Genomic DNA, 23,866 nt, shown 5'->3' on the forward strand with positions numbered 1-23,866 from the left:
ATCTCTGGATGGTTTCTTGATAGGGAAACATTTCTGGTAAAAATCCACAGTAATTATTTAGGATGTGGGCACAGATGAGGGTCACATTTGGAGGAATAGCATCTCCAATATCAATTTGATCAGTTTCAGTTTGGTGATCCAATTCACCAAACTGAATTTGATCAGTGGTGAATTGATCAAATTCAGTTGCAAGTAACTCTGATTTCATAGACACTTACAACAGCTCATCAGACTTCATGATCTGAACATAAACAACAAGACCTAGGAAGGTTTAAGACATATGTCTGTGCCCTGCTAATGAAGAAACATGACTTGTGACAGTGGCAGAACTTGTTTTAAAAATACTCCACAAACTGCAGTTAAAATAAAAATCTATGCAAATGAGTCAAGTCATTATGAGCCTCACAGGCGAGAGAAAATCCATATGCAGCACATGAGACCACATTACTAATGTTTCTTACATACTGGGGTAGAAAAATGGATTGATGAACAAACAACACTTAAGACATTTGTCTTTCTTGTCAGAATTCCTGCACCCTTACATTTAATACTGGAGCTCAAACTGGATATAACCCAGTAGAGCTTGTGGTGGAGGACTTTCCCAAACAAGACATCATACTGACTTACTCCGATGGATCCTACACAAGAAAATGGCCCCAAACAATGACACGACGCAAACGGCAGATTATGGCAGCTTACCCAGGAAGCACAACAGCTGCTGCAACCACCACTACAGTTTATCCAACCACAACAGATTATCCTACCACCACCACGACTCCTCCAACCACCACCACAAGTCCTCCTACCACCACCACAAGTCCTCCTACCACCACCACAAGTCCTCCTACCACCACCACAAGTCCTCCAACCACCACCACGACTCCTCCAACCACCACAAGTCCTGCAACCACCACAAGTCCTCCAACCACCACCACGACTCCTCCAACCACCACCACAAGTCCTCCAACCACCACAAGTCCTCCAACCACCACCACAAGTCCTCCTACCACCACGACAACTCCAACCACCACTACGACTCCTCCAACCACCACAACTCCTCCAACCACCACAACTCCTCCAACCACCACCACGACTCCTCCAACCACCACAACTCCTCCAACCACCACCACGACTCCTCCAACCACCACAACTCCTCCAACCACCACCACGACTCCTCCAACCACCACCACAAGTCCTCCAACCACCACAAGTCCTCCTACCACCACCACGACAACTCCAACCACCACCACGACTCCTCCAACCACCACAACTCCTCCAACCACCACCACGACTCCTCCAACCACCACAACTCCTCCAACCACCACCACGACTCCTCCAACCACCACCACAACTCCTCCAACCACCACCACGACTCCTCCAACCACCACCACGACTCCTCCAACCACCACGACTCCTCCAACCACCACGACTCCTCCAACCACCACCACGACTCCTCCAACCACCACAACTCCTCCAACCACCACCACAACTCCTCCAACCACCACACGACTCCTCCAACCACCACAACTCCTCCTACCACTACTGCACAGTATTACCGATCATCAATCAGACCTTTAAGCATTCTACCGCTACAATTCACTGTTCTTGGTATGTAACATTTTTTCTACAACTTACTCAAATAAGTGTATTATTTCTCATTCGTTGTTTGATTTCCAGTGGACTCACACAATGCTCCTTCGTGCCTCGATGGTGATTATTTTCCCATTTTTGTGGCACCAACTCCAATTAATGGAGTAAATATTCCTGCATATGTCAACCGCATCCTCGAAATTAAAGTCAGTTCAAAAGCTCAGAACACAACGTAAGCAATTTTCCTCTTGCTTAATATTCGTATATGTTCTTGAAATATTCTTGTTTAGACTTGTTTATAGTAATGTGTTTGCCTTTCCATTCTGCCATTAAAACCATTTGTACTCTATAGGATTAATGACCTCATTGTGATAGGCCCACAACGCACTTCTAAGGAGAGATCCTCCACAGATACATACATTATAAAATGGACACCAACTGAAGATGAACTGAATTATCATTTCCCTATTTGCTTTGTGTCTGAAGCAAGAGATATGTGAGTATCAAAAACGTGCCTTAGATCAGCTAGGTGTAACTCATATTCAATAGCAAAACCAAAAAACTTATAAATTAATCAACAGCGTTTCTACCATGGTTCTCTTGTTTGCTGCTATTCAGGTATTACAACATCTATCACTCAGAGCTGCGGTGTGTGTCTGTTGATGTTAGTCACCAGGGTGAGTCAATAAAGCAGTTTATCCATGATATTATTAATAATCTTAATCCTCATTTATCCATTTTTTAACATTTTAACAAATATTTGAAGTCAAATAGGTACTACCATGCAGAAACTGGAATAACTTTCAGCTTAGCACACATTAGCTTCATCCAGCTTATGCTGTGGGATGACAGTGTGGTTGGTTACCAGGTGTTGTTCCTCTACACCAGTGCTTCTCAATTATTTTCCGTTACGCCCCCCCTAGCAAGAAGAAAACTATTCGCGCCCCCCACTTCCCACCGTGACTATCCATCTCTGCATAACATTTTTTCCTTATTAACATTTTTTTCGCTGAAAAAACTCTAGCGGCTTATCGCGTGATTGGGATGTAACGTATTTAAGTGACGCGCTAATTTATTTGGCTTCATGCTGTCCGCTGCGAGCATTTTTAGACACAGCAAACACACCGGTCTTTCCTCTTCTCCAACTGTAGTCACAGTGAAGCCAAGCTAAATACGATTCGTCGTATTTCCTCTTCTTAGCTTTCGGTTGACTTTCTGTTGTCTCATTATCTTTGTCTCTCTCCGCTTTTCTTTTCATCCCTGTGAAAAACTTTTCATGTTGGAGGTTGTTGAATAACGGAGGCCATAGACAGAACGCAGTCGGAGCTTTTTGTTGACTTAACACTGCTAACCAAGGCAAACCTGTTGTCTTGTAAGTCGTAAAATGTTGCACTGTCGCAAACGTGACAGAAGTAACAATGAGAGCGCCACTGCCGCCTACTGTGCGCAATTACACTTTATACTAGTACGGCCAAAAAAAAGCCTGTTCCCCAGGATCACACGCCCCCCAGGTATCGCACCGCGCCCCCAAAGGGGGCCCGCCCCACTATTTGAGAAGCACTGCTCTACACTGAGTTATGTTTTATGATTTTCAACTGAATTTTTTAAAGTTTAAGATGAGATTTAGAGCTTATTCTTGTATTTATTTGATCTTACTGAACCAAGACATTGGTGGACTAGTCTACAGTTCATGGGTATTTCCAGACTTCTATGGCACATGAACAGCTTCTTCATATGAACGGATACTACTTTTAAATGTGATGTCATCACAGCTGACAGGGAGTAAGAATGTTTTGTAGTGTTTTTGATACTATATCAGGAGCATCTAGCTTTAAAGATAGTCAGAAACTTTAAATGGTTCACCATTTTTACACATTTGCCACTACCCATAATGATGAGAAAATAACGTGAAACTTACCCTGTGAAAATTGTAGAGGCTGTTGTGACCTGCAATGAAACAACTATGACTATGGAAGTAGCAAAGACCTACACCATCAAACGTAAGGAAGACAAGCTGCATCTAAAAAGCTTCACCGATTCTTCTTGTGACCTCAAAAGACTCTCCAACGAAACCCATTTGGTGGCTGTCATAGAGCTCGGAGCATGTGGGACACAGGTTCAGGTACAGAGAAACAAAAATGAACCAAACACGGTGGCAGATTTAAACAATGAATGAAAGAATTAAATTACATAAAAAAATTCAACAAAAAAAACTCAAAGCAAAGAATGAAGGTGTCTCTGAATACGATTGTACAGATCAGATCTTGTCTGAACAGTTGTCTTTAGGTTCACGGATGCATATTTATCAAGACAGAAAGTTTCTGTAATTATAACAAACCATTTTTTTCAAAGAGTGTTTAATTCTTTCTTTCCAGGAGGATGAAGATAGGATATACTTTCAGAATGAAATCACTGCAGCCGACCCAAATAAAATAATTTCCAGGCAGGACGATGTCGAAGTTGCCTTTACCTGCTCCTACCCAAAACGAGCCAACCTGACCCTGGGATTCAGACACAAAAACCCGTACGCCTTCAGAGAGAAAGGCTTTGGAGCTTTCACCTTCCAGTTTGAATTTTTTGAGAGCCAGCGTTTCAGGAAGCAGGTAAACGCCAGCAGCTACCCAGTTGAAGTTTACCTGAAGCAGATGATCTTCATGCAGATCGAGGCCACCTCATCCATCCCAAACACTGAGCTGTTTGTGGAGTCCTGCAAGGCGACTCCCTACGACAATCCCAACTCCCGTATCAGCTACACCATCATCGAAAACGGGTAAAAAGAAAATAAAGGATTATTACTTTAATAGTTACTACAAACTGTTTTTCTGTTTGTCTAAAACACTCTAACCATTGTTTTCAGATGTGTGAAGGACAGAACTGTTCAAATCTACCAAAGCCCAAAGTCTCAGTTCAGGTTTGGCATGGAGGCTTTTGAGTTCATCGGAGCTCACGAGGAGGTGAAGTTACTTTTTTATGTTTTATGACCCCATGTTAGTATTTATCTACTCAAACTTTACCTTTAGTGAAAAGTATATCAAGAAAAACCCAACCTATGATACTTTTATCTGGAAAATGAACTTTTTACGGATCTTCAGCAATAGGGCATTGGCAGGGAGCTGTAAACAACAGCTGCCAAATGTGAGAAATCAACACAATAAACAAATAAATTAAAAACACCTTTTCGATTACCAACACATCTAATCTCAATACAGCCACAAACAGTGACACTGAGTGGCCTGTATGAAACCCAAAATTGTTTCATCCATCCATTATCGAACAGGCTTGCAAGGTTGCAAGTGTGGCAGTTTCCCAACTACAATTTAAGATTGTTTCACTTCAAGAATAATATCGAAGCCAACATTGTGCAATGTATATCTTTAAATGTAATGACAAAAAATAAATAAATCTGACTTTCCTCCATGTTTCTGCAGGTTTACATCAGCTGTTCGGTCCTCCTGTGTGAGATCGGCACTCCTGGAACTCGATGCTCTCAGGGATGCATTGGATCAAACTCATGGAACAATCGTAAGAAGAGGGACGCTCCGGCTGAGACGAGCAGCCACTCCATTTCCCAGGGTCCTTTGCGCCTTGCTAAGACATCTGACACCAAAGGTGAGTTTAACTAATGGTTACTCAATCTAATGTTTTTTTTAATGACGTTTTATTCAATGCTATTCAAATTTGGTTTATTTTAAATTGTGTGGTTAGTTTGAAGTATTCTAATTTTTAGATTTTCATTTATTTTTAGAGCCAATAGAGAATATTTAGAATTACCACGATTTTTTATTTTTTCAGTCATATGGAAATACAGTCTATATTAAAGTTGAAAAAATATAACGGCAATAATTGATCCAAAACATTTTTTTCTACATTGTATTTGCATACAGATTGACTTTTTTTCTCTAAATAAAAAAGTATAAAGATCTTAATCAAAGCACTACTTAAACTTTATTTTCTCAGTTTGTCTTTTTGTCTGATTCTGCACTGTACAAGCTTTTATAACCAGATAAAATCTATCTTGTTTACATTTCAGGGTCTGGCCTGAATGTGACTCTGAGTCTGAACCAAATCTTGATTGTTGGCTGTGTCCTGGTACTTGCAGTGATCATCTATCGGTCCAGAAGAACCAGAACTAAATACCAACTGGTGCCAACCTTTGAAACACAATAACTTTCAAAACTTCATTTCTCTCGTTTAAAAATATTGGTTGCTTAACAGTAAATTATTTTATTTGTCAAAAAGGTGTCTTTACTTTTAAAATACAAAACAATGATTCATAATGTCTAATATTTGAATATGTTCTGCATTTTGGGCTCAATTTACATTTTTCTTTTCTCTCATACCTAAACTAGAAAGAGCAATCAATGTTTTAATCCTTTTTTGTGCCACTATCATTAAAATTATTCTGCACAAATACATTGCAATTTGTTTTTTCATTCACTTGTGAGGAAGTCTTCAAAATTCCTATCTATTCTTTCAAACAAGGGTTAATAATTATTGTAGTCGTCAATCAGTGTTGCTGCCCATTTATGAGATTGTAAGGCATTTATAACATTCTCTTAAGATAATTATCTTTGATGATCTGAAGGTTTAAAAACTGAAAATCAATGGAAATTTGTTACCAGTGAAAACTGTTATTTGTGAGGAACAAACTAAAATAATGAGTCTAATATTAAAAACTGAAAACCAGGAACTTAAACAGAAACTCAGCAGCAGCTTCTTGGTGAGAGCCTGAACTAAGGAGCTGAGGGAAAATGACTAGTAACTTTAAATCTGTTACTAGTCACCCAGAGTCCTGCACAGGACACATCGTTTTCATTATCCCATTTGACAAAATGCAATATTTATGGCTTGGTTCATAAATGGTTACTATATTATGTTTTTATGCCAGAAAATACTCTGAACTGACATGTTCCCATAAAGATAAACTTGGCCATTAATTGTTAAGAGTCAACTCAAAAGTTTCCAGTGGAACAAGTGAGTTTTGCAAACTGTGGTTTAATTTTGTGCCAACAGTGGACATCATTTAAGATTAAAGTGATAAGAAATCCATTCATATGTGAGCACCAAAAATGGGAACAAAATTATTCATGAAATAAAGACAATGAAAAAATATCCACTTTTCTACCTACGTTATCACTCCTCTGCTCTTGTCTGGCATCCTCTGGCTTTGGTGGACTGTACAAAAAGAAAATGTGACAGTAAATAAATACGTGGACACACCTGAAGACAAGGAACTATGAACAGTCCCCATCATCACCATCATTTATTCCTTGCACGATCTGTAGAAAACCCAAATGGCTTTAACAGACATTAACATTACACCACAATTAGCATGGTATAATATTAGATATCTGTAATTAACTGATTTTACTCTTGGGATCTACTTGGATCTGATCCATGCTCATACCCTTTAAATCCAATAGACCAACTTGTTCTAATGCAGTCAGAACTTTACTTACTTGTTCCATCTGCACTGTTTCTATCACGCAGTCTCTAATACCTCATTGACTGCAGATGCTACGTGTTCCTTAGTTTAGTCAGGCACAGCATTTGTGGATTAGTAATGTTCTTCAATACTTAAGCCCTTTACATTTCAACTGTTTGGCATTTTAACAGAATTAATAGCAGTTCGTCTTTATTAATACACTAAATGCTTTTATTACAACATGAGCTTCAGAACAACCGAACTAGTACGAAGCTCCTTAAATGGCGAATCTCTGTAAACATCACCGTTTCTCTCTCACTTAGTCATGTAATATTATAGTGCCTTTGACTTTGGCAGTAAATTATAAAAATGTCTATTCTAGAACCATTTCGACACATTAATAGCATATGAAGCAACCATGGACTGTTTTCCCCCCTGGCGTCTGGAAGAAGGTTCCGCAGCATCTTGTGCAGAACAACCAAACTACTGAACAGTTTCTTCCCCCGGGCCATCAGACTGTTTAACGCCACATAACACCCCTCCACACACTCACAAACCAAATGACCCCCCATGGACATGGTCAATACATGCACTTTAGTTTAGTTTTGTTCACAACACTGAACCTGTGTATTCTATGGCACTTGTATTGTATTTATTTATTTATTGGGTAGTTTAAGGTTTTAGCTCTGCTACACTGGTAGCCAAGTAACGACATTTCGTTGTCAAGATTCACCTTGTGTTTTTTTTTGTACAATGACAATAAAGGAAGTCTAAGTCTAAGCCTTTCAGTTGTTTTTCAGTTAGCTTTACACTAGCTAACTGAAAACCAACTAGCTTTAGCATGGTTAGCATACAGTAACAAGTTCTGTTTTCTACAAAATATTTATCAGGAACCACATCATGGACCCGCTAGTGGCGTCCTGAGTAGTACATCTATTTAGCTCTTAAAAGCCAACAACACATATTCATTAAAATATCCACATACTGACCTGTAGCACCGAACAAATGAGGAACACGTTGATCCTGTTAGCATCGAGCAGGAGGCTCCTAACGTGTGTCCGTAAGCCACCAACGAGACCAGCGCCCCCTGGCGCCTGGATGTGGAATTGCCCTGAACAACTGAAAAAAACACAAACATTATTAAAAAGCGAACGCACACACACACACACACACACACACACACAGACACACACACACACACACACACACACACACACACACACACGTAATATTGGAAACCTATTTTTTCTCTTCGTACTTAATTGGAGTTTTCATTCATTTCTAACTGAAGGTACCAGAGTTCCCAGTAAATAGTTAGTTGTTCAGGGACCAGAATTATCTTTCCAAGCCTTTATTAAAAGCAACACCAAGTGAGTTAAAATCGTGTGACGATTACATCAAAGTTAAAATAGCTGTCAAGCCTTCCAGAGATCGACTTGTTAAGCAACCCTGGGCTTGAGGTTATTACAGGCTGATCCTCAGCAGGAGTGGATCCTTTTAACTGCAGCTGATGGAGTGACAGGTGAGTGATGGGTGCATTTTGGTTGACTCCACTCTCCAGTGGAAGAAACCTGCCAGTGTCATTCACAATAGCTACACGGAAATCTGATGCACGGTCAGATGAAAGAATTATCTTTGAACATAACAGAATAACAGCCAATGAATCTGATTATGTTCCTGGAAATCATACAAACATTAATGAAAAACAACTGTTATGGCTGCAGTGAGTCTCTGCCCATTTTCCTTGTCGGGGTATGGAGACAGGCCTCCTGCAGGTGTTACGTTTTGCCCTGATTGCTGCTTTAAAAGCTGCCGTGACGCAGCAGACAGGAGGCTTTTCCTACCGCAGAACCCCATTTGATTTGGTTTGCATCTTATGGTTGGGTTTTGTTAGGTTTGTTGTGCATTTGCTTATTTCTGGTTAGTTATAGGTTTTGCATTAATCTATTTCGGTTTCTCATTTCAGGTATTCCCCTTTCCAGTTTTATTTCTTTAGAGTAATTTAATAAATTCAATATTCATTTAATCAGAAAATTGTTGTGTGGTCTCCTTTAATGTTCCCCACCAAACGAGCCTGGTGGACGTAACAACGATGAGCTTGTTTCACATGGTGGTGAAAGAATGAGCTGTCATGACTTTTAGGTTAAATTAGGCCTGAAACAACTGGTTCTGCCAGGTCATTTGCTGCAGAACCAGTTCAGCTGCAAATCAGTAAAAAATATCCCCTTCATGCCTCTTTCTTTATAAGAAAGCAACAAACAAACTATCTGTGAGGAGACTGGAGCATCGGTCAGGATGGCTTCTCTTGTGCTGTTGCATCTACTCCTCTTAGCAGCTTCATCTGAATCACAAATATACAGGCACCTTGGCACATCGCTGTCCTTCTCCCCTAAAAGAAAAAACTTAAAGGGGGATTATGAGGTGAGTCAAACACAAACATGTCATTATTATTACATCATTATTTGCTTTTTCAGGACCACAGAAGAGACAGAAGGATGGTGTCAAGATTTTACTGACATAAAAGTATCTGTCCCTTTAAAAGGCTTGTGCAGCTCTATGAATGAAGTCTGATGTTTATGTTAAAAACAAGAACCATAAAGGAGAACAGTTACCTCTTCATGCAATTGATGTCACATATTTCTTGATATGACATCAAGACATATGAAGATACTGTATTTTGATACAAAAGTGTTTCCGGCTTGTATCTGAGAACTTGGAAGTTTTAGGTCAGAACTACAAAACAGCATTTATATTCTGTGACTTCTAGAAAGGGATCTCTGACTTGTGCTGTGAAGTGCAACATTAGTTTTCTGTCTAAGTAATAAAGAAATATTCTTTTTTTAATTCTGACAGCTATGAAGATTTGTTTTTTCATCAATTGTTTGGGTCATTTGGTGCAAAACTGTAAGTGTAATATTTTCTTAAAGTGTGAATCAAACAAAACCATTTGTCTCTTGTGCTTAAGAATTGGATGAGGTTTTACAGCTGTTTTGCAGATGAGAAAAAATATCAAGTTATAAAACTCCTTTAGTATTTTTACTACAGTTTCAACTTCTCAGTTACAAGCCACAAATGAATTTACACCAAAATACCTTTATAAAGAAATCTCTTTCAAATGGAAAAGCCAAGTTACTAACTCCCTGTTCAGTGATGTGACCATGTCAACAGTTACACTTTAAAATGAGTATTTCTCTTCATTTTACCTCATTTTATGTCAATAATTGCTGCCGATAAAATGTTTCTTGTTGTCTTATAAAGTACAGTAGTTTGGAATTCAAGCAACATGTTTGTTTTTTAGGTGGAAATTCGCTATAAGCCAACTGGATATGAAGACCATGAGAATTCCTATGGATGCGGATTTGGTGACTGCGGGATGGAGACCCAGAGCAACACCATCATTACTGCCCGTAATTCGATTAATCTCACCTGGTATCAAGTTGAAGTAGTTTCAAAGAGAAATTTCAAAACCAACCTTCCCTTTGAAATTTAGTAAGATGATCTTATATTGTGTAAAATAAAATATCTTCCAATTTTAGCCGTCAACAATTGTCTTGAAAAGCATTTTTGCTGAACTATTATTCCACCAGTTACCCAAACTACTACAATTTCCACTATAAGATGGGCTTATGGATAGAAAACTCCAGAGGATGGCTCACTCACTGGGGAACAATAACGTACATCGACCTGGGAACCCGATCTGATACCGGCGAATCCAACAGATCTCCCGTCACAACAACACTCCCTATTATTAGGTAAGTTCTTCAATACTGTTTATTATTTTCATAACGCTTTTTATTACATTGTTACGACACATTTACCTTTTTAATGTAGATTAAAACTTTTATATTTTTAATATATCCTTAGGAAAACACACAGATATATTTTTTACAAATGCAGTATTTTTCCAGCTGTCATTAAAGTTGTTTAATTTCAAAAAGTCCAGCTCTGTCCCAAAATGAATATTATTTAGGTTAGAAGAAGAGATCCATACGAATATGTGCCAAAAACAAAATAAAGTTTGTCTACATACATAAGTGTGCTACTGTGCCACAAAATCTTGCAAAGTATGAAAAAATAAAGTAAATCCATATTTCATATCAAACCAGTTAGAGTGTCAGTGGTTTTAGTGGCAGAGCCACAGCCAACTTCAGCTTTTAGGTCCCTGCCCAGGAAGACATGCTGTTATTTTTAACAACACTTTTATTTGAACAGTTTTAACATCCAAGTCTTTGATTATTTTAAGGCTTCAAGAATAAATCTTGAAGCAGAAATCTATTTGCAAAATACATATCATTGTAGATCTTTTTTCTTCTCTGAACTTAAAAATAATTTCATTTAAAAGACTAGTTTTCGTCATTTTTTTAATTATTATTTGGTTTAATGGTTTCAATTTTCTTTTTTGGTTAAAGCATAAAAAATATCAGTGTCTGACTTAGAAAAACATGCCTCAAAATAAACTAAATATTATTATTCTTCCTGCTCAATGCAATAATAATCTGTTTTGTTATACTTGCAAGGTAAAGTATGCACAAAACAATTACTTTTTCATGAAAAACAAAATTAAAACTCATATTAACTATTAAACTTTTAAAGTAAAGACATTTTTTGTTTTAGTAAACCAAACATCTGAACTTCAGATACTTCAACAAGTCAGCAGCTGCTGTGTTTTGGAGCAGTTTTTCTAAATTAACTGTTTAAAGCCCTTGATATTTTGTATCCCAAGCTACTGCTGAATGACAGAGGTCACAATGTGAAAATTACCTTTCTGAAACATATAAATGATTCAGTTGAATTCCCTGTTGCAGAGTAACAAAGTACTGTCCTCGAACGTTCAATCTGACTGTATTTGACCCTGACGGGGATCGCGTGAGATGCAGAGTACCTGTAATACGTTACAATGTCCCCCATGAGACTTGCTCATTGTGCAGTCTTGACAGCGGTTTCTCTGTAGATAAGGTAAGGTTATTTCATCATAATATAAACATGAAGAACCACACACATCAGTACTATTGAAATTTTATTTTACGTAATGCTAAATATATTTTTAAGATTATAAAATGAGACGGTTAAATTCTGTCAGTTCAAGGAAGATTCTGTCTGAAGCCTTCTGGACAGAAGGCTACTCCTACTGCACACCTAAACACCAACTGTCTGATGAAAGTATGTATGTTTTTTGTCAGAACTCCTGCTCTGTTTCATATAAGTCCAGCGAGGTCATTGGATACCATCCAATTGAGCTTGTGGTTGAGGACTTTCCCAACCAAAGGATTACCATCTCCTACTCTGACAGATCCTACACAACAAAACATCACTTGTCAACAATGCGCCGCAAGCGTCAAGCCTCATTTTACCCAACAACCACAGCAGCTCCAACTACCAATGCCTTTCACCCAACAACAACCACGGGAGCTCCAACTACCAATGCCTTTCACCCAACAACAACCACGGCAGCTCCAACTACCAATGCTTTCACCCAACAACAACCACAGCAGCTCCAACTACCAATGCCTTTTACCCAACAACAACCACGGCAGCTCCAACTACCAATGCCTTTCACCCAACAACAACCACGGCAGCTCCAACTACCAATGCCTTTCACCCAACAACAACCACGGCAGCTCCAACTACCAATGCCTTTTACCCAACAACAACCACGGCAGCTCCAACTACCAATGCCTTTTACCCAACAACAACCACAGCAGCTTCAACTACCAATGCCTTTCACCCAACAACAACCACGGCAGCTCCAACTACCAATGCCTTTCACCCAACAACAACCACGGCAGCTCCAACTACCAATGCCTTTTACCCAACAACAACCACAGCAGCTTCAACTACCAATGCCTTTCACCCAACAACAACCACGGCAGCTCCAACTACCAATGCCTTTTACCCAACAACAACCACAGCAGCTCCAACTACCAAAGCCTTTCACCCAACAACAACCACAGCAGCTCCAACTACCAATGCCTTTTACCCAACAACCACAGCAGCTCCGACTACCATTACTCCACACACTAACACCCCCCTTTATAGACCATCAAATCCTCCTTTAAGCCGGATTCCTCTGGAATTTACAGTTTATGGTAGATAAATGATTTCTACAAGACACAAATAAGCTCAGTGATGTTTTATAAGTTTCTCACTGTCTGTCTTGTCACCTGGTTTTCAGTGGACAATTACATCATTCCTTCATGTCTTGACGGAGATTACTTCCCCATATTTTTGGCACCAACTCCAGTTAATGGGGTGAATTTACCAGCCTTTGTGAAACAAACACTTAAAGTCAAAGTCAGGTCCACAGCTCAACATGCAATGTAAGAAAAGCTTAAATAACAGTCACTGATTGCACTTTTAATGTCTTCTTCTTTTTAAAATCACACCCATTAGTATTATTTTATAGTTATCAACAAATGTCATATATTCACAAACTGAACATACTGCTTGTTATGAATGCTTGTGACAGGACCACCGCGTATTTCAAAGGAAAAGGTTTCAAGCGATTCATACGTCATAAAATGGACGCCAACTGACTTTGAACTGCATGGTCATTTTCCTATTTGCTTTGTTTCTGAAGCAGAAGATGGGTAAGCCAGTTATAAATGGTCTCATTAAGCGTTACATAATTCCCATTTTATCTGGCAGACATTGTGCTTAGAATTGAGACATTCCGAGTTTATAATACCCACTGATTGCAGCTGAAACTGGTCTACACTTAAACCGTTAATAAATATTGAAAACCTGAATGAGGCCTGATTCAAACAAGTGGTTTAAATTGTCAGTTGATTTTCAAAACATGAGCAGCCATGCACATGCAACAATAATGAAAACATCAACAGAGTTGATACGACAGACTGCGGTGTTCAGCCGCAAGGCAAAGACCAAAATCAGATTTTAGTCACAAATATTTATATGTCAAATGGACAATCTTGCAAAACCTCTTGTTTATTTGCTCTAAACGTGAGTTCCTTGACTGACAACAAGGAAACAATGGCAATAGTTTGTACAGAGAAAAAGCAAAACATCGTCTCAGATGTCCACTGGACTTTTGTGCACCATTGCATTTGTTCTGTCTCCTATAATTTGCATTGCCCCATTTCCATCAACTCGCAGAAAGTGAAGTAACGTCACATTCAACAGGCTGTTTGCTCGTTTGTCCTTGCAACACCCAAATGCTGGGAAACCACAACAATCCAACATGTTGAATGTCTCTGATTTGGATACTTGGTTCTTTTGGTAGCAAATGTGCACCACATGCAGAAGCGATTGTCTTCAATGTAGTTGTCTTGGGTTCAACTCCCAGTCTTGGGTCATTTACTGCATGCCTTCTGTCTCTCAGTCTCCACCCAATTTCCTGTCAATTTCCTAGTGAATGAAGACCACCAGTGCCAAGGAATCTTAAAAAGCAAAATCAGTAATTTGAGGGCAGAGCAGTTTTGACATCCTTGCCAGCATATTATAGAAGCCATCCTCAAATTCAGTCCTCCAAAGCTGGTGTCCTGCAGGTTTTCTTTGTTTCAACACATCCGAGTTACATAATCATGTCATTAGCAAGGCTCTAGAGAACCTGACTGCACACTGAGGAGGTCATTCAGCCATTTGATTGTGGTATGTTGAAGCAGGACCACACACAAAGGTTGCAGGATATTCCAGGCAGGGATTTGAGGCACCCTGGACTAGATCACTCTTAACACACCACACCCAGCAGAAATATTGCACAATACCACCCAACTACCAATTGTCCTGGGATTGTATTCCCAGGACAATACCATCTTTAGATGGTGTACAATACCATCTTTAGATGGTGTACAATACCATCTTTAGATGGTGTACAATACCATCTTTAGATGGTGTACAATACCATCTTTAGATGGTGTACAATACCATCTTTAGATGGTGTACAATACCATCTTTAGATGGTGTACAATACCATCTTTAGATGGTATTGTCCTAGGAAGCATCCTAGGAAGTTGTGGGTCTTATAATATCCTGTGGAGACACAGACCAGCTGCCTCCAATTCCAGTCGACCCCAATTTACTTTAAACATCAACACTTGCACACAGTAGCCAAGAAAGGTCTAATCTAACCCCATAACAGTGCACATACAACACACCTCCAGAGGTAAATGACTTTTAGGAAAACTTTCAAAACCGCAAAATATAATCATCTGTCAGTTTATGCTACAGTTTAAAGATATTGTTTTCAAGTTTCTCGCCGGTTAATATGGAGCTTCACCTCAATGCCAATGTCCATGTTGGCGCTCCCTTAGATACATCAGTGCTTGAATCTTTTGCATACCTTTGATGTCAGATTGGAAGAAGCACAAAAAAAACATCTTTTAGTGCATGCCATGATAAATGTTGATGTTAAATGTCTCCTTTAGAAGTTTTGTTAAGTTGAGATCTGCTGCTACCTCCACCTACCTTCCAGTTTACCAGTGTAAATATTTGATCTCCATGGCAGACTAAGTCTTTCTAGTATCATTTTTCATTACCATAATTTAAGAAGTCTAATTTCTTTATAAAAGTGCTAAAACATTGTCCTGGAGACCTCTGTTTGTAGAGCAGTTTGTGCTTTAGGGAGAAAGCAGGACAAGAAAAGCTTTCATATACTGTTGACTTTCATGGATGAAACAGTCGTTTCTTTTCAGACAACAAAGGGTGTTCCACTCAGAGCTGCGCTGTGTGACTGTTTCTGTTGAACATCACGGTAAGCTGAACCAAGAATTGAAGTTATACATATTAATGTTAACATAATTAGAAATGTCTGTCACATCTTACACTATGCAGACGCCACTGTAACCTGCAATGAAACAACAATGATCATAGAGCTGGCAAAGACTTCCCTCATCAAACGCAAGGAAAACAGTTTGCATCTAATTGACTGGTGGGATTCTTCGTGCAGCCTGAGACATCGTTCGAACGCGACTCACCTGGTGGCGGTCATGGCCCTGAACGGCTGTGGGACTCAGGTTGAGGTACAAACCATATAACTAAGAAACACGATGCACCGTCTGGCACCTCTAACCCGACTGAGTCTTCATCTGCTTCCATATAGAACTGGGAGTTTGAGCTGCTCGTTTTAGATTTTTCTTTTTTATGTCCTTATCAGGAGGATGACGACAACATCATCTTCAAGAATGTGATCACATCAGCTGATCCCAATAAAATCATTTCCAGGCACCAAGACATTGAGATCGTCTTTTCCTGCGTCTATCCAAAGCGAACCAACCTGACTCTGGGATTCACACACAAAAACCCGTACTTTTTCAACGAGAGAGGATTCAGCTCCTTCACCTTCCAGTTTGAATTCTTTGAGAGTCAGCTTTTCAGGAAGCAGATAAACGCCAGCAGCTACCCGGTGCAGGTTTACCTCAAGCAGATGATCTTCATGCAGATCGAGGCTGGCTCGTCCATCCCCAACACAGAGCTGTTTGTGGAGTCCTGCAGGGCGACTCCCTACGACAACCCCACCTCCCGCATCAGCTACGCCATCATCGAAAACGGGTACGGAGAGAACAGACTTGGTTCTTACTGGCGAATGAACCCTTTTCTTTGTGTAACATATTTTAACTGGTGTGTTGCAGATGTGTGAAGGATGAAACTGTGCAAATCTTCCCAAGCTCCAAGTCTAATTTCAGATTTGGTATGGAGGCTTTTGAGTTCATTGGAGCTCATGAGGAGGTAAAGTTACTGTTTAAAATGATTAAGTTTGTGTTTTACTAACAAAAATAGTCTGCAAAGACTTTGATTGGATGGACTTTTTCCCACAGTCAATCAAAACTTATAAGTCAGTCTGATTTCTCCTGCATGTGTCTGCAGGTCTACATCTCCTGTTCGGTCCTCCTGTGTGAGAGCGGCAATCCGGAAACTCGATGCTCTCAGGGATGCATCACATCCGACTCACCGAACGATCGCAGGAGGAGAGACGCTCCGGCCCAGACAAGCAGGCACTCCATTTCCCAGGGTCCTTTGCACCTCAGGCATTCTGACACCAAAGGTGAAAGTTCGGTTACACTTTACTCCTTTAATTCATTTTGTAGTGTACTTCATAGTTATAAATTATTATTTTACTCCACTGAAGTTTTCTCAGATTTTTCTTACCTGTATTCACAACCTGCCAGTTTCTGTGTCGTTGTGCTGAATCTGGGACGTTTCTGCTAACTTTGATAAAAAGCCTTGAGCTTTTTTTCTCTCTCTCGATATGTTAGAATATAAAACCTTGTATTTTCACTAAGATTTTTCTTTCTTCTCAGGTTCAGGACCAGGCACAGGTTCAGGACCAGGCACAGGTTCAGGACCAGGCCTGTATCTGGGCCTGAACCTGGTCTTTGCTGTCTGCTGCCTGTTGGTTTGCGGTCTGGTCATCTACCGAAACAGAAGAACCGCCGTTAAATATCAACGCCTACCAGCTGCTGATTCTCCAGTCGACTCTGACCCCCCAGTAGATTAAGACGGATCTTCCATGTTTTCTAAAAGAGAATCAGATTCTGTTTTGAGTATTTATGTTCTTTCTTGAGCTTTTTTTGGTTTGGTTTCAGTTTAATGGTAAAAGGGAATCATATGATTTTAATGCTTTGTAAACTTTGATTTTGCAAATTGTGTAACAAACAAACTCAATATTTCTTTGAATGCCTCCAATAAAAATCTTTGAATGTCTGAATTCTTAAAAATCTTTTCATAATCCATGAAAAATAAGGACAATAAGCTACTGTTAATAATTTTAGGACTTCAGATTTATGGTTGTGGTGGGACCGGTGTGGTTCAATAGAACTATTTTTAAGACAAAATTGTAATAATTTATCCCCAAAAAGTTATCTTCAAGGCACACAGGCCGCTACCTATGAGGCTTGAGACAATCTCACTAATTTCAATAATTGTATTTATTACATAAGTTCATGCTAATCAATAAAATACATTAAGTTAAAACCACTCACATTAAATAAATAACAGTGACGGCTCAAGTCAGCAAAACTAAAGAAAATTGTGCAGCAAATCAAAAGAGTACCACCACCCGGAAAGTCCACCACCAACACCACGAACTGGCCTTTCCTGTCAAGATAAAAGACATTCAAATTACATGAGTCATTTCATAATTGTCGTTCAGTCAACAATCAGCAGCAATTGTCAATTAAGAATCCGTCCTGGGATGCCACGCCACAGACGCCACTCAAGAGCGGCAGCAGAGTCCGTCCAAGCTGGTCGCCAGTCCGAACCAGCCAAGCTGGACAAGGGGCAGCAGTCAGGTTCACGCTGACCACGACGGCTGGCAGAGAGCCAGCAACCAGAGAGACAAATGGACTGCCGACGGACAACCAAAATAACAGCTGACATCAACCAGGAACCACAGGGCAACAGGCAAACAGCAACCAAGGACAAACAGCAGCGTCTATAGCAAACATAAGTGTTAAACCTCAAATCTAAAAGCATGCAGGTAATGAGCTTTTCACCTACCACAAGCTCTATGTGTAGTGCCTCTGGCTGGGAGGAGGATCAGGCAATTTACACAGGCCACCTAGGTGTACAATTAAAGCTAAGCGAAGGCTAGGCTAACAAACAGCAAGTATAGGAGCGGCCTCTTACCAGAAGAAGGAGCGATCAACGTGCACACCTGAGTGTGCTACTGGCGCTGCACAGCAACAGAGGTCTAAACCGGAAACACTTGTTGACCAGGTGAGGGAGGGCCCCTTATATACAAACAGCGCCACAACCAATTAAATGCCAGCACTTGTGTGGTGCGTTCAAAACCTCCAGGGCATACTGCCACATGGTGAAAATTCCTCCTGCTTAAAAAAATGTTTCAGAAAATTTGTTGAAGCTGATGCACAGACTGTAACGAACGTCTCTGTTGTGACAACGCTGCCTGGCAATAAATCTGTTTTATCAACAGGATTTCCTGTTATGTTCATTAATATGACCAGATGTTCATGTTGTTGCTCATGGATTTCCATCATTAATACGTCACAGCTTTGATCATGAAGAGATTTGGTCTTGCAGCTTGTCAAGGACCCACAAAGGAATAACGCCCCCTGCTGGTTCGCAACTGATTGTCTGCTGTGGTAGTTCTGGGCTTGTCACAAAATGTATGGCGGTTCTGCAGTAACTGGATCCACCCGTTCAAACTAAAAACACACAGAACATGAAATATACAAAAATGAAAAACCAATTTCTCTCAATCAAACTATTGTTTTACAGAATCTCACGGTTATCGGTAATAAAAGCTCCAGTTTGCTGTTAATCTGCTGCTCTGGGGATGAAGCGGTTAAGTCTCACTCCTTGACTCATGGCGCCACCCAGAGGGCAGCGAGGGAAACACATGGTGCTTTTGATGCGCAGGATTTTCAGCCTGTTGTCTGCATCACAGTTCTTGACTTTCCTGAAAACTTTTACATTTAAACACTGAGGGAGGAAAGAACCGTGAGAACATCACCGCGTTTTATGAAGCAAGAGTCCAAAAGGTTTTTCTTCTTTCTTCATCGACTGAAAGAAATGCAGTCACAGTGCAGCAGTTTGCAGCATTGTGAATGAATCAAACAAAAAAGAGCTTTTATCATCTACTTTTGTTTTATTTATTTATTAATTTTTTTACAAAGTACATTTACTTGAATTTACTTGACAATAAAGTTGTTCTTTCCAGATGCTGAGTCAGCTGTGCGGAGCATTTATTCATCATTTTTGCAGATATCTGATGTTTCCTCATTCAGCTCATTGTTTACGCCTGTAAACTTGTATCCAACATTTCTCAGGTTTCGTCATCAGAAGCGGAAGCGATAACATTAATTTCTTATAATTACAGGTGTAATTATATTGATGTTCCCAGCAGCTTGTAGCAGTTAATTTGATTTAAAATCATCATTTAAATGTAGAAACTCTGGCTGCAATCATTTCCAGTTGAAAATTAAAACCTGTTTTCATTTTGCAGGAAAATTAAGAGACAGATCTTCTGTAGGATTATGTCTCATATCTGCATGCAGTGGATGAATCAGCTGGTTAGATTTCAGTCAGGTGAGTTTAACTGGACCGTGCAGCAGGATCCTCCAGAAGAAGCCAAACAGGTGAGATTCTTTACAGTGTTTGATTTTGGCAGCAGCATGAGGGCGAAGTTTGAGCTTTGATCCTTGCAGACACAACGTTCTGGAAACCGCACCTCGTTTGTTGTCACTCTGCAGTGATTGATCGCTGACATTTACAGTAAATGGTGAGGGCAAAGCTAACAGGAAGTAATAAAGTATAAAGAATATAGAAAAAAGCATGAAACTGAGCACTTTTTCCATCCTGTGTTGTTTAAACATGCTTGATGTTCAGTTGGGTCTGGATCCTGAAGCTTCTGGGCCTCAGAAATAATCAGATGTATAATTTTATCTCTGCACTCAAATTTAAAATTTTAAAGACTATTATGAATTAATTTTAAGACATGAGCCATGACAGAACTGTACAAAGAAAATCCCATATTTTTATGATATGAAAGTATGTATTTGTAAGAATGGAAACTATTATGGAGGACATTGCATTGGATTCTGACAACAGATTTAGTCACATTCCTAGTTTAGCTGAAGTCATCATTTCCCCGTTAGTCTTCATTGCTGCATCTGTTATGTTGAATTGTTTTTGACGGTTAATTGTTCTGTAATATTTACTCTCTTGTTTCTGTTTTATTTTATTTTAGTCCCTCTTAGTGTTTCTAATTATGTTTATTTATTGTCTTCTCTAAAAACCTACATTAAAAATTTGACTCAATTAAGATGCATGTATTTAAGTGTTATTAAAGATGCACAGATACTCGGGTGTGGATGTCTTTCTTAACTTGCTAAGATAATCCATCGATCTAAACCTTCTTGGAGGGTCAAAATCTTATCTTCCTTATTTTTCTTCCAGGATTTGAGGCCAGTCCAGCAGCTACACCCTCCTCTTTCTTTGGAACGTGATTAAAATGTGATTTTTCTGTGGACATCGTCCTGAAAGGAACAGATGTTAGTTTAAGACTCTTCAGGACTTTCCTGGGTTGGTAGAACCATCACAGACATGAACATTTTTGCATCTTTTCCAATTCAGAGCTGACTGAAGGATCAGTGATCACAGTCTGGCGGGAGTCTGGGGAGAGTCTGGCGGGAGTCTGGAGAGAGTCTGGCGGGAGTCAGGAGAGAGTCTGGTGGGAGTCTGGCTGGAGTCTGACGGGAGTCTGGCGGGAGTCTGGCGGGTGTCTGGTGGGAGTCTGGCGGGTGTCTGGCAGGTGTCTGGCGGGAGTCTGGCGGGAGTCTGGGGAGAGTCTGGTGGGAGTCTGGCGGGTGTCTGGTGGGAGTCTGGCGGGTGTCTGGCGGGTGTCTGGCGGGAGTCTGGCGGGAGTCTGGCGGGAGTCTGGGGAGAGTCTGGTGGGAGTCTGGCGGGAGTCAGGGGAGAGTCTGGCGGGTGTCTGGTGGGTGTCTGGCGGGAGTCTGGGGAGAGTCTGGTGGGAGTCTGGCGGGAGTCAGGGGAGAGTCTGGCGGGTGTCTGGTGGGTGTCTGGCGGGAGTCTGGGGAGAGTCTGGTGGGAGTTCTGGTGGGAGTCTGGCGGGGGTCTGGCGGGTGTCTGGCGGGAGTCTGGTGTGTGTCTGGCGGGAGTCAGGGGAGAGTCTGGCGGGTGTCTGGTGGGTGTCTGGCGGGAGTCAGGAGAGAGTCTGGGGAGAGTCTGGTGGGAGTCTGGTGGGAGTCTGGCGGGGTCTGGCGGGGGTCTGGCGGGTGTCTGGCGGGAGTCTGGCGGGTGTCTGGCGGGAGTGTGGGGAGAGACTGGTGGGAGTCTGGCGGGTGTCTGGCGGGAGTCTGGGTAGAGTCTGGTGGGAGTCTGATGGGAGTCTGGCGGGAGTCTGGTGGGAGTCTGGCGGGTGTCTGGTGGGAGTCTGGGGGTGTCTGGCAGGTGTCTGGCGGGAGTCTGGCGGGAGTCTGGGGAGAGTCTGGTGGGAGTCTGATGGGAGTCTGATGGGAGTCTGGCGGGAGTCTGGTGGGAGTCTGGCGGGTGTCTGGTGGGAGTCTGGCGGGTGTCTGGCGGGTGTCTGGCGGGAGTCTGGTGGGAGTCTGGGGAGAGTCTGGTGGGAGTCTGGTGGGAGTCTGGCGGGTGTCTGGCGGGGGTCTGGCGGGTGTCTGGCGGGAGTCTGGCGGGTGTCTGGCGGGAGTGTGGGGAGAGTCTGGTGGGAGTCTGGCGGGTGTCTGGCGGGAGTCTGGGTAGAGTCTGGTGGGAGTCTGATGGGAGTCTGGCGGGAGTCTGGTGGGAGTCTGGCGGGTGTCTGGTGGGAGTCTGGCGGGTGTCTGGCAGGTGTCTGGCGGGAGTCTGGCGGGAGTCTGGCGGGAGTCTGGGGAGAGTCTGGTGGGAGTCTGATGGGAGTCTGATGGGAGTCTGGCGGGAGTCTGGTGGGAGTCTGGCGGGTGTCTGGTGGGAGTCTGGCGGGTGTCTGGCGGGTGTCTGGCGGGAGTCTGGCGGGAGTCTGGGGAGAGTCTGGTGGGAGTCTGGCGGGAGTCAGGGGAGAGTCTGGCGGGTGTCTGGTGGGTGCCTGGCGGGAGTCTGGGGAGAGTCTGGTGGGAGTCTGATGGGAGTCTGATGGGAGTCTGGCGGGAGTCTGGTGGGAGTCTGGTGGGAGTCTGGCGGGGGTCTGGCGGGAGTCTGGCGGGTGTCTGGCGGGAGTCTGGGGGGTGTCTGGCGGGAGTGGGGGAGAGTCTGGTGGGAGTCTGGCGGGTGTCTGGCGGGAGTCTGGGTAGAGTCTGGTGGGAGTCTGATGGGAGTCTGGGGGAGTCTGGTGGGAGTCTGGCGGGTGTCTGGTGGGAGTCTGGCGGGTGTCTGGCAGGTGTCTGGCGGGAGTCTGGCGGGAGTCTGGGGGAGTCTGGGGAGAGTCTGGTGGGAGTCTGATGGGAGTCTGATGGGAGTCTGGCGGGAGTCTGGTGGGAGTCTGGCGGGTGTCTGGTGGGAGTCTGGCGGGTGTCTGGCGGGTGTCTGGCGGGAGTCTGGCGGGAGTCTGGCGGGAGTCTGGGGAGAGTCTGGTGGGAGTCTGGCGGGAGTCAGGGGAGAGTCTGGCGGGTGTCTGGTGGGTGTCTGGCGGGAGTCTGGGGAGAGTCTGGTGGGAGTCTGGCGGGAGTCAGGGGAGAGTCTGGCGGGTGTCTGGTGGGTGTCTGGCGGGAGTCTGGGGAGAGTCTGGTGGGAGTCTGGTGGGAGTCTGGCGGGGGTCTGGCGGGTGTCTGGCGGGAGTCTGGTGTGTGTCTGGCGGGTGTCTGGCGGGAGTGTGGGGAGAGTCTGGTGGGAGTCTGGCGGGAGTCAGGGGAAAGTCTAGCGGGTGTCTGGTGGGTGTCTGGCGGGAGTCTGGGGAGAGTCTGGTGGGAGTCTGGCGGGAGTCAGGGGAGAGTCTGGCGGGTGTCTGGTGGGTGTCTGGCGGGAGTCTGGGGAGAGTCTGGTGGGAGTCTGGTGGGAGTCTGGTCTGGGGGGTGGGGGTCTGGCGGGAGTCTGGTGTGTGTCTGGCGGGTGTCTGGCGGGAGTGTGGGGAGAGTCTGGTGGGAGTCTGGCGGGAGTCAGGAGAGAGTCTGGTGGGAGTCTGGGGAGAGTCTGGTGGGAGTCTGGTGGGAGTCTGGCGGGGGTCTGGCGGGGGTCTGGCGGGTGTCTGGCGGGAGTCTGGCGGGTGTCTGGCGGGAGTGTGGGGAAAGTCTGGTGGGAGTCTGGCGGGAGTCTGGGTAGAGTCTGGTGGGAGTCTGGCGGGAGTCAGGGGAGAGTCTGGCGGGTGTCTGGTGGGTGTCTGGCGGGAGTCTGGGGAGAGTCTGGTGGGAGTCTGGCAGGGGTCTGGCGGGGGTCTGGCGGGTGTCTGGCGGGAGTGTGGGGAGAGTCTGGTGGGAGTCTGGC

At 42.9% G+C, this 23,866-nt stretch overlaps 2 protein-coding genes and 1 long non-coding RNA gene across 5 annotated transcripts; 2 read left to right on the plus strand and 1 right to left on the minus strand.

Annotated features, from left to right (window-relative positions):
- Positions 1–548: 548 nt before the first annotated feature.
- LOC129352201 (uncharacterized) lies at positions 549–6,011 on the plus strand. The gene is made up of 9 exons (XM_055021065.1): positions 549–1,608; positions 1,678–1,822; positions 1,943–2,086; positions 2,209–2,267; positions 3,525–3,712; positions 3,966–4,360; positions 4,448–4,544; positions 5,019–5,199; positions 5,621–6,011. Exons 1-9 carry the CDS (start codon positions 651–653, stop codon positions 5,755–5,757), a joined length of 2,304 nt encoding a protein of 767 aa, XP_054877040.1. The 5' UTR covers positions 549–650; the 3' UTR covers positions 5,758–6,011.
- Positions 6,012–9,161: 3,150 nt separating this feature from the next.
- Positions 9,162–17,674, plus strand: LOC129352202 (CUB and zona pellucida-like domain-containing protein 1). 3 transcript variants are annotated; one of them, XM_055021066.1, is made up of 10 exons: positions 9,162–9,436; positions 10,314–10,504; positions 10,603–10,767; positions 11,821–13,602; positions 15,667–15,725; positions 15,806–15,993; positions 16,128–16,522; positions 16,603–16,699; positions 16,838–17,015; positions 17,272–17,674. In XM_055021066.1, exons 4-10 carry the CDS (start codon positions 13,469–13,471, stop codon positions 17,466–17,468), a joined length of 1,248 nt encoding a protein of 415 aa, XP_054877041.1. In that variant the 5' UTR covers positions 9,162–9,436; positions 10,314–10,504; positions 10,603–10,767; positions 11,821–13,468; the 3' UTR covers positions 17,469–17,674. The 3 variants fall into 3 exon arrangements, with proteins under 3 accessions (XP_054877041.1, XP_054877042.1, XP_054877043.1); XM_055021067.1 differs by lacking the exons at positions 9,162–9,436; positions 10,314–10,504 and having other exon boundaries at positions 10,560–10,767; XM_055021068.1 differs by lacking the exons at positions 9,162–9,436; positions 10,314–10,504; positions 10,603–10,767 and having other exon boundaries at positions 11,374–13,602.
- A 330-nt stretch (positions 17,675–18,004) lies between these two features.
- On the minus strand, positions 18,005–18,671 carry LOC129352203 (uncharacterized). The gene is made up of 3 exons (XR_008604862.1): positions 18,599–18,671; positions 18,470–18,530; positions 18,005–18,067 (listed from the first exon to the last, which is right to left on the minus strand). It is a non-coding gene; the product is annotated as an uncharacterized LOC129352203 (long non-coding RNA).
- Between the last annotated feature and the right edge of the window lie 5,195 nt (positions 18,672–23,866).

The sequence above is a fragment of the Poeciliopsis prolifica genome, unplaced genomic scaffold, assembly GCF_027474105.1.
Source record: "Poeciliopsis prolifica strain line A6 unplaced genomic scaffold, Auburn_PproV2 SCAFFOLD073, whole genome shotgun sequence".
NCBI classification, from domain to species: domain Eukaryota; kingdom Metazoa; phylum Chordata; class Actinopteri; order Cyprinodontiformes; family Poeciliidae; genus Poeciliopsis; species Poeciliopsis prolifica.

Coding starts and splice junctions, on each gene's coding strand:
- LOC129352201 (XM_055021065.1), top strand. CDS start 651: ATGGCCCCAAACAATGACACGACGCAAACGGCAGATTATGGCAGCTTA. Junction 1,609..1,677: donor GCTACAATTCACTGTTCTTG/GTATGTAACATT, acceptor TTTGATTTCCAG/TGGACTCACACAATGCTCCT. Junction 4,361..4,447: donor TACACCATCATCGAAAACGG/GTAAAAAGAAAA, acceptor CATTGTTTTCAG/ATGTGTGAAGGACAGAACTG.
- LOC129352202 (XM_055021066.1), top strand. CDS start 13,469: ATGCTTGTGACAGGACCACCGCGTATTTCAAAGGAAAAGGTTTCAAGC. Junction 13,603..15,666: donor GTTTCTGAAGCAGAAGATGG/GTAAGCCAGTTA, acceptor GTTTCTTTTCAG/ACAACAAAGGGTGTTCCACT. Junction 15,994..16,127: donor GCTGTGGGACTCAGGTTGAG/GTACAAACCATA, acceptor TGTCCTTATCAG/GAGGATGACGACAACATCAT.